The sequence below is a fragment of the Diospyros lotus genome, chromosome 14 (assembly GCF_014633365.1).
Source record: "Diospyros lotus cultivar Yz01 chromosome 14, ASM1463336v1, whole genome shotgun sequence".
NCBI lineage: Eukaryota > Viridiplantae > Streptophyta > Magnoliopsida > Ericales > Ebenaceae > Diospyros > Diospyros lotus.
The window spans coordinates 32569661-32580050 of NC_068351.1; the positions used below are offsets into that span (position 1 = coordinate 32569661).

Below are 10390 nucleotides of genomic sequence, written 5' to 3' on the forward strand. Positions count from 1 at the left end.
TAAAATACCCTAATAGACAAATTTTAAGTGCCCCAATAGAATAATTATAATGAAATTTAGATATACTATAAAATAAACATAGGCACATATATTAATAAGATAATGTGTAGATTAAATGGTCATGCGTGTGCAAGAAAAAAGAAAGATTCAGGGTTCGAACTGAGCGAGAAGTAAGTTAGAGTTAAGATATGGTCTTATGGGGGATATGAAAAATAAATTTATAGTGATTTTTGAGGCATTTTTAAGTGTCGCAACAAACTTAAATTTATAGTTGTTTTTGAGGCATTTGTAAGTGTCTCAATACGTTTTTGGGGCACAGTTACATGAGGCATTATTATTAATGTTATAATAGTTAAAATGCCCTAATAAACTATCTATTAAGGCATTTTTAAATGCCTCTTAATTCAAAATTTGTTGTAGTGATTCAAACTTTAATAAAATTAAATGAGTTTTGGATATGTTATCACCCATCAAGTAATATTTTTAACTGTATATGACTCCAATGAATCGAATCGATCAAATAAATACGAAAATCGAACAAATTGAAAACCAAAAAAACTAAACAAACCAAATCGATTGAAAAAACAAAAACAGAAAAACCAACAAAACAGCTTCTTTTCTTTTTCTGTTTTTTGTTGAAATGTTGGTCAAAAACAACATTGTCTAGCCATTTCAGTTGGTACGATTGTTCTAATTTTTTTTTTCAATACGAAAATTGAACTGAATAGAAATATATAAAATCATCAAACTTAAAATTCAAATCGAATCAACCCTTAGCTTGAACCAAACTGAACTGATAATTTTAATCTATTTAATTCGGTTATTTCAGTTAAATCGAATCTTGTTCACCCCTACATTTTTGTAAAATGAAGAAAAAAGAAAAACTATCAAAGAGACTCAAAACACACTAAATTTGTAACAAAAGTCAATAAATACAATGTTTAATGTAACTAGGCAAACACTCCCTACAAAAGTTAGTCAACAATCGATCGATTATAAGGGATGGATCCTTTATGTGCCCATTGGGAACTTAGTAACAAATCAGCTAATTATCCCATCTCCCAACGTTTGGTCTGTGTCGCTACAATGTGATTGGAATTAGGGGAGAGCAAAAATTTGATTTAATCGAATTTATCGGTTTGCTTCAATTATTTTCTTGCAATGGTTCGGTTCGGTTATAATTTTTAAGAAGTTCAATTTTGAATTTTTAATTCAATTTTTTTTTATTAGAATAATCGAACTAACCAAACTGACAAAAATATAAAACAATGTCATTTTTTAATATCTTTTCTTGAATTGGTACTTGAAGTTTATAATCAATTTTTGGTTTGTTTTTTTTTTTTTTGTCAAATCAATTAGTTTGTTTCTTGAAAAGTTTGATTTTTTTTTTTTTTGTGTGTTAGTTCGACTTTTTATTCATTTTATACTGTTTATATTCAATTATTTAATTTAATCGATCAATTTAGTTTTATTTTATCTCCTAATTCAATTAATTCAATTAGTTAAGTTACCAAACCGATCATTGACTAATCTCTAGTTGAACTAGGCATATTATAGTTATCTACACAAGACAATCTTTAGAATTATCGTCTTTACGTGATCTTCTATCGCTTGTGTTTTTTTGACAAAAAAGATAAATCATAAATGAACCTTTGACTCTTACCTAAATTAAGTATCGAATTTATGAACTATTACTACTAATCTCAACGCAAATTTGTTGCAATGGGACAAAAGGCAATCCTTCATTTAGGAAATGCAACCCCCTGGTGAAAGGAATCAAAGCATAGTACGGCGAAACAGATCACGCTCGATGTATTCGTTAGCCAACTCGCAACTACTTTACGGACGCATTCAACGCTTACTTGGATTCGGCGGATTTTCCTATGTTGGCTTCGTCGAATATAGCCAGAATCAGCCGAAGTTCGAGCTCCGAAGCTGAGTTCTTCAGATCTGCCGCTTTCCATCTGTAAATTTCCGCACCTCTTCTTCATTCATTCGCTTTCTGTGTTTCTATCATTTCTTGTTTGCGAACTGTTGCACATGGAGATCTCCCTTTCGCGTTACCAGAGCCTCTCGTTAGATCAGATTCAAAGTGGTTGCAGGTTTCGCCATTTATTTACGGAGCAGAAGGTGTTTGCGGAAATCCCTAAATGGGGAAGCCGATTTTCGAAGACTAGGTGTTCTTTGGTAGAACGAGGGTTAAAGCCAAGACCCATGCCGAAACCTTCAAAAGTTAACCGTGAGACGGAGGAAGAGACCCGTTTGGAAGTAGACCAGATCAGGAGTCCTAGTTCAGGACCATGTGATCAGATAGAGAAGTTGGTTTTATACAAAAGGTATCAGGAGGCATTTGAATTATTCGAAATTTTGGAGTGTGAGGACGGCCGTGATGTTAGCAGTAGTACTTTTGATGCCTTGGTGGACGCCTGCATCAGTTTGAAATCTGTTAGAGGTGTTAAGAGGGTGTTTAATTATATGATCAATAGTGGGTTTGAGCCAGATCAGTATATGAGGAACAGGGTACTGTTGATGCACGTGAAATGTGGGATGATGATTGATGCGCGCAAGATATTTGATGAAATGCCGCAGAGGAACTTGGTTTCATGGAACACCATAATTGGGGGGCTCGTGGACTCGGGAGATTACATAGAGGCTTTTCGGTTGTTTCTAATCATGTGGGAGCAGTACTCTGATGCTGGGTCCCGAACATTTTCTGTGATGATCCGAGCATGTGCTGGCCTGGAGCTTGTTTTCCCTGGGCAGCAGTTGCATTCATGTGCTCTGAAGATGGGTGTAGGTAAAGATATCTTTGTTTCTTGTGCTTTGATTGACATGTACAGTAAGTGCGGCGGCATTGAGGATGCTCAATGTGTTTTTGATGAGATGCCTGAGAAAACCACGGTGGGATGGAATTCGGTCATTGCAGGCTATGCACTTAATGGCTACAGCGAGGAAGCTTTAGACATGTATTATGAGATGCAGGATTCTGGTGTCAAAATGGACCATTTTACATTCTCAATTATTATACGAGTGTGTACGAGGTTAGCTTCATTAGAACACGCAAAACAAGCACATGCTGGTCTTGTTCGGAATGGTTTTGGGTCGGATATAGTGGCTAACACAGCCCTTGTGGACTTCTATAGCAAATGGGGAAGGATGGAAGATGCCAGGAATGTCTTTGAAAAGATGCCTAAGAAGAATGTCGTATCGTGGAATGCCTTAATTGGAGGGTATGGCAATCATGGTCGGGGAATGGAGGCAGTTGAGCTATTTGAGCGAATGATTCGTGAAGGAATGGTTCCCAATCACGTTACTTTTCTTGCTGTTTTATCTGCTTGTAGCTATTCAAATTTAGCAGATCGTGGTTGGGAAATATTTGAATCCATGAGCAGGGACCACAAAGTTAAGCCCCGTGCAATGCATTATGCATGCATGATTGAATTATTAGGTCGAGAGGGACTTTTCGATGAAGCATTTGCTTTGATAAGAGATGCTCCTTTTCAACCTACAGTGAATATGTGGGCTGCTTTGCTGACTGCTTGTAGGGCTCATAAGAATTTGGAGCTTGCAAAATTTGCAGCTGAGAAAATTTATGGAATGGAACCTGAAAAGCTTAGTAATTATATTGTGCTATTGAATGTGTATAACAAGTCGGGAAAGTTGAAGGAAGCAGCTGGTGTTGTCCAGACCTTGCGAAAAAAGGGTTTGAGAATGCTTCCTGCTTGCACTTGGATCGAAATCAAGAAACAACCGTATGCTTTTCTGTCTGGAGATAAGCAGCATATCCAAACAAAAGAGATTTATAAGAAAATAGGTGAATTGATGCGGGAAATCTCAAAGCATGGTTATGTTCCTGAGGATAAGTTTTTGCTTCCTGATGTGGATGAACAAGAAGAGAGAATGGTATTGTATCACAGTGAAAAATTGGCAATTGCATTTGGGCTTATTAACACCGCTCCTTCTACAGCATTGCAACTTGTGCAGAGCCACCGAATTTGTGGTGACTGCCATAATGCAATTAAAATAATAGCGATGGTTACCGGAAGGGAGATTATAGTAAGGGATGCCAGCAGATTTCATCGTTTTAAAGATGGGAACTGTTCTTGTGGGGATTACTGGTGATGGTGCTAATGTTTTGTTGTTGATGGAAGGATTGTGACAGTGAAACTGTAAGTCATCGTTTTCTGTTTCTTCCCTTAATTTTCTAAACTTTCAGAGTATATATATTTGTTATTTTATCTGTAATAGCAATTCCCTGTGATCATCAATAAAACTAGATCTCTCTCTCTCTCTCTCTATTTTGTCTGTGATAGCAATTCTATGTGATCATCAATAAAACTAGATCTCTCTCTCGTGACACATATCTACACTGTCTCATCTGAGGGTGCGTCGCCCATGAGATAATTTATATATCACTTGTTATGTTTGAGAATTTTTATGCCATTATACTTGCTTGTCATTTCATGAATTTATCTCTTTTATTGAATCTTGAATTTAAAAGTACAGAATTGTTATGTTGACAACATAACAATTATTCAACACGAACAATTTAAGAAAGGGGGCGTGGGCTCCATGGGGAGGTGGTGGGGCCCACACACCACTCCCTTCGCTGGCTCAAGTCGGGCAACATATCAGCTCTCTTTTTGAAAGTATGCATTATGTTGATGTTTTAGATTTTTTTAAAAGAATGTTAACTGTTCTTATAATAATATATTAATAGTTATTTGTCATTGATGATTTTATAAGTCTAACGTACTTCTTTATTTATATATTAAAAATAATAATATATAAATATTTTTACATAAATTTTTGATAAATGTGTGTCTTACATCCAAAAGGCTCGTGCTTGCATCTCATGCCGAGGCTTCATGCACTCTCGTGGGTTAGTGTGTGCCTTGAGCCTTTGACAACTGTGGCTTAGTGTGTGCCTAGAGCCTTTGACAATTATGCCCACATGCATACGTCTCCAAGACGCATGAACTTGGCTAATATATTAGGTCAAATTTGGAGTTACCCTGAGCATTTCCATGCAAGACATTCCTTTTCCTTCTTCTGAGCTCGACTTGTTGATGGCACTCTGATAACTTTCGTCTATTAGTTGATTTAACTGTTCATCACTACTTTATTTTATCTGGTAAATACTCAAGCAGTAACAATAACAAGAACCTATCAAATTTTCATCTCATTATGTGGAATAAGCTAAATATTTAAGCTTTAGTTGAGATCCATAGTTTTTGGTCTTACTATTGTTGGTTTTGTAACATCTATTTTGACAGGCTGAACTTATTGGAATGCTTGATATAGTCAAAATCCTAGGGTGTAACCGAACTTGATGACAAGACTATCTTGGGATATGTAGATGAAAACCTCTTGCTCAATGCGGCTGCAAAGAAAACTAAAGACTACCCGGGTGTACCTAGAAAGGTTCCCCCATGTTTTAAGTTAGAAATAATATCGAAGTTTGAGAAAATAATACTACATAGAGGATTAATTATGTTCAAATCCACTGTATTATTATCTATGATGCACTGATATGCTTCAGGGATGACATTTCAATATTTTTGAAATGTTTTTTATATCGAAATGCTAAGAAATATTAAAAAATATATATTTTTGGGCCGTTTTTGCAATTGTGGAAATGTTTTGGGGTCATTTTACGAGAATTCTTTACGTTAAAAAATTATATTTATAAAAAGACTCCTTCTATTTTTGTTTCTTATTTTTTTTAAAAATATCATTTTTTTTTTTCGTTTCGTATTATATTCATTTCTCATTTCTATTTTCATGTAACTTTGATTATGAATACAACTTCACTCTTACTTTTAACCATGTGTGGTTGGAACATTGATTCTATCTCGTCATTCATCTCTATTAGTCTATTTATTTTCTTATCTTTATCTTCTATAGAGCCAATAGAACACTTAGCTTAAGAAATTTTTCTTCATTTTTCCTCTATGGGCTAGAGACAAATGGTGGTACAATTTTTTATGTTTTATTTTTGACTACATGCTAGAAAAACTCAGCAATGAACTACTACTATAGGATAAAATAGTCTTGGCATTTTGATCTTTTATAAATTAAGTTCAAGCTAATTTAAAGTCTAATCTTGATATTAACAATAAAATCATTTTATTTATAATTAAAATATCTGAATTCAATTCGTAAAAATAATATCATTAATCTTGGGGTGTCATAAGGGTAGACTCGTCGTCCATGAATAATGATCTCGCAGGATAATAAAGATACAGATAATATATTTAAAATATTTGTTGAATATGAGTGGGGTGATGGAAATATAGTTTTCTATCCATATATAATTATTTTATTTAATTATATATTATAATTTAAATTTTAAATTAATTCAAATTAAATATATTCTCACAAACTTGAAACTTGATCGTAGTTATGCCTCTCTTATCTCTTGCCGTCGCCACCAACAAATTGATGTGAAATTTCGTGTTATTAATATCTTGGAACAATTTAAAATACTATAATTATTATTTTTATTTATTTTTTACTTTCGATAATATCTTATTCCTTTGAAATTTTTATTGGAGCTTTTACGTTTTGCAAGACTACATCAATGATGCGATTTCTAAAGGGGAAGAGACAGGGGCGGATCCAATATTTTAAGATGGGGTAGGGTGGGCTAGACTGGAGTGGGCTGAATTAGATTTGGACTGGACTTTTACTTTAAAATTTTAATTTTTGTTGTAGGCTGCCATGAGCTTCACTTTTAAATCCGCCCCTAGAAAGAGAGGAAGAGAACTAATTTATTGCATACTTTTTCAGTATAATTGCCAACGAAAAGAATGAGATAAAGTTGGAAGAAGGTTGCAAAGAAAGAAGAGGAAGAAATTAAAAAAGAGAAAAAGAAGAAGTCATTTTTGTTCATTTTTTTAATGTTCGTGTTTTAGTCTTTTACTAAAATACCAAGCATTTGTTATTTAATTAAAATTAATATTTATTAGATATAATTTTGTTACATATTACATATTATTTTAGTGTATTACTTAGGATTGAGTAAAAACTCGAGTAAATCGATCTAATCGAATCGACTGAACTTGTCGGTTCGGTTTAGTTTTTTATCAGTAGCGGTTTGGTTCGGTTATTTCCTTTAATATTTTTAGTTATCTAGTTCATTTCGACTATTAGTTTCAATTCGATTCAATTTATTTTTTTAAGAATTTCAGTTATTTGGTTTTATTTTTTTAATATTATTAACCGAAAAACTGAACCAAAACAACAAAATTAGCCCTCTTTTATTAGGTTCAGTTTGATTTTTTTGGTAAAAATTTTGGTTCGATTTTCGATTCGATTACAACTACTCAAAATTCAGTTAGTTTAGTTTCTGTTATTTCGGTTAGTTTAGATGATTCAATCGATTCAGTTCGATTATATACCTCAATTAGATTAATAATTTTTGGTCAATTCGATTCGGTTATAACCGAATGTACATCCCTATAATTACTCATAATTTGAACTATTAGAATTTAAAAATTATAAATTTAATGTACTTTATAACTTTGAAAAGTATTATTTTTAATTTTGTACATCTAAAATTACAAATTACAATTTTTCGCATCACAATTAACCCAGTAAAGGCCCGGCTGACACAGACAAAGGCCCAATTCACTGACTTTCAAACACAGCCCGACCCGACCAGACACGTTTGGAAAAAAAGGCGGTTACGTTAACGTTACTCAATCCAATGCGAGGCGCTCTCTGTCTCTCTGTGTCTGGTTTCGGGCGAACCATTTAAAGCAGCCCGACCACAGTTTAGACTTCGCACTGTAGACAGATGAGAAAATGGAAACGGCAGTGACCCGTTGATCTTCTTCTTCTTCTTCTTCACCATCTCTCTCTCTCTCTCTCTCTCTCTCTCTCTCTCTCTCTGAAAACCCTGATCTCTGAAACCTATACTTACATATATCGGCCTATATCTGTATATGCAGCCGATGAAAATGGCGGCGACGATCGAAGGACAGGACCGGGTGATGGCGACGGCTCAGCAGATCGTGAAGTCTCTCAACACGTCCAAGGACGCCACTCAGGATATGATTCTGATCCTATCGAGCTTCGACAACCGCCTCTCGAACATCACCAGTTTGATCTCCGCCGCTGACGGATACTCCGACGCCAGGTTCGAGGCCGCCGAGAAGGTGATTCTGGGCTGGGACTCCGATTCTCTCGCGCCGGAGGAGGGGGCGGCTGAGTACCTCGCTGCGGTGGACGTAATCCTCCGGTTGACCGAGGATCTGGAGATCGGAGCGGGGAGCGAGCTGATGGATCGGGCGGAGAGTGCGATACAGGCGGCGATGGCGAGACTGGAGGATGAGTTCCGGCATATTCTGATACGGAGCACGGTGCCGCTGGATGCCGAGAGTCTGCACGGATCGATACGGAGGGTTTCGCTGTCGATCGCGTCGAACGATGGGGAAATGGAGGGTTTCGAGAGCTTCGTGGTGGATGATCAGGCGAGTTTCTGTCACGAGAGAGGCGCGAGCTTGGGGGATGATGTGTGTGTGGACTTGATTCATCCTGATGCTGTTGGAGAGCTGAAGGAGATCGCTGATAGGATGATTAGGTCTGGTTACGAGAAGGAGTGCTGCCAAGTGTATAGCGGTGTTCGCCGTGATGTTCTTGACGAGTGTTTGTCGATTCTTGGGCTTGAGAAGCTGAGTATTGAGGAGGTTCAGAAGGTTGACTGGAGCTCATTGGATGAGAAGATGAAGAAGTGGATCCAAGCCGTTAAGATTGTGGTTAGGGTTCTTTTGACGGGTGAGAAGCGGCTTTGTGAACAGCTATTTGAGGGTTCTGAACTGATAAAAGAGGTTTGCTTCGTGGAGACAGCAAAGGCATGCGTCATGCAGTTGTTGAACTTCGGGGAAGCCATTGCGATTGGAAAGAGGTCATCAGAGAAGCTGTTTCGTATACTTGATATGTATGATGTGCTGCTGAGCGTTTTGCCTGATTTGCAAGTGTTGTTTGGTGATGAGTCAGGGAAACTAGTGTGCAGTGAGGCCCAGGGAGTGCTGGCTGGACTTGGAGAAGCAGCTGTTGGCACACTTGTGGAGTTTGAAAATGCTGTTCGGGGTGAGGCTTCTCGGAAACCCATTCAAGGAGGCGAGATTCATCCACTTACACGATATGTTATGAATTATGTGAAATTGCTTGTGGATTATAGTGATACCCTGAATTCTCTTCTGGAAGAAGATGTGGATAAATTAGAAAATTTGCAAAGGGATGATGATGATAACACACCATCAGAGGGCATGTCTCCAACTGGAGGTTGGTTGCTTTTATTGCTAAAATCTCTTGAATCCAATATTGAGGAGAAGTCGAGAATGTACGAAGATGGTGCAATGCAATATATATTCTTGATGAATAACATACTTTACATAGTTCAGAAGGTGAAAAATTCTGAGCTTGGAAAGCTTTTGGGTGATCAATGGGTTCGCAAACGCCGGGGTCAGATTCGTCAACATGCCACAAGCTACCTCAGAGCCTCATGGAGCAAAGTCTTGTCTTGTTTGAAGGATGAAGGGATTGGCGGGAGTGCAAGTAATGCCTCCAAGGTGGCTTTGAAGGAAAGATTTAAGAATTTCAATACTGGTTTTGAAGAAATTTATAGGATCCAAACAGCTTGGAAGGTTCCAGATGCTCAACTTCGTGAAGAGCTTCGAATATCCATTTCAGAGAAAGTAATACCAGCATATAGGTCATTCCTGGGAAGGTTTGGGAATCAGCTAGAGAGTGGAAAGCATGCTGGGAAATACATTAAATATACACCAGAAGATTTGGAGAACTATTTATTGGACCTATTTGAAGGGACACCTGGAGTTCTGCATCACCTGAGAAGAAAAAATTCATAGTAATGGGGGATAGGTAAGCCTGTCATCAAGTTTGATTCAGTTTATTTCAAAATGAGCTTGATGATGTGCTACTTATTTTATTGTTGTTAATGTTTAATCAAAAGGTTTTGTGAAATATAGTCACAGCTAGATACTGTAATAATTTTGTACATGTTTTAGATCCTTTATGTGTGAAACTCAATCATGTCTCATGTTCATGAGTGGCATTTACAGTTGAATGTTGACTATGGGTCCTGATTATTTCACATTTGAGGTTGTGCTTGCTGCTTTTTATGTGGTTGGGAATCAAACACCACTCCCCCACCACCATGACAACAACAACAAAAAAAAAAAATCACAAGCCTTAATCTTTTTAGGTAGGTTTGGCTACATGAATTAACTCTCCAACCATCTATCTATGACCCCACCCCCAACCCCCCAAAAAAGGGAAAGACCAAAAGCTGTGGAATGACAATGAGAAAGAAAAACTGTTATTAAATTTTGTAGGTTTTCTTATGGTGAGCATGAATTAGAAA

At 36.8% G+C, this 10390-nt stretch overlaps 2 protein-coding genes across 2 annotated transcripts; both read left to right on the forward strand.

The window, feature by feature from the left end:
- The first annotated feature begins 1745 nt into the window (after nucleotides 1-1745).
- Nucleotides 1746-4298, forward strand: LOC127789550 (pentatricopeptide repeat-containing protein At5g50390, chloroplastic). The gene has a single exon (XM_052318458.1). It carries the CDS (start codon nucleotides 2041-2043, stop codon nucleotides 4120-4122), a length of 2082 nt encoding a protein of 693 aa, XP_052174418.1. The 5' UTR covers nucleotides 1746-2040; the 3' UTR covers nucleotides 4123-4298.
- Nucleotides 4299-7786: 3488 nt separating this feature from the next.
- Nucleotides 7787-10120, forward strand: LOC127790788 (exocyst complex component EXO70B1-like). The gene has a single exon (XM_052320468.1). The coding sequence runs from the start codon at nucleotides 7950-7952 to the stop codon at nucleotides 9873-9875; it is 1926 nt and encodes a 641-aa protein (XP_052176428.1). The 5' UTR covers nucleotides 7787-7949; the 3' UTR covers nucleotides 9876-10120.
- The last annotated feature ends 270 nt before the right edge of the window (nucleotides 10121-10390 follow it).

Coding starts and splice junctions, on each gene's coding strand:
- LOC127790788 (XM_052320468.1), top strand. CDS start 7,950: ATGCAGCCGATGAAAATGGCGGCGACGATCGAAGGACAGGACCGGGTG.
- LOC127789550 (XM_052318458.1), top strand. CDS start 2,041: ATGGAGATCTCCCTTTCGCGTTACCAGAGCCTCTCGTTAGATCAGATT.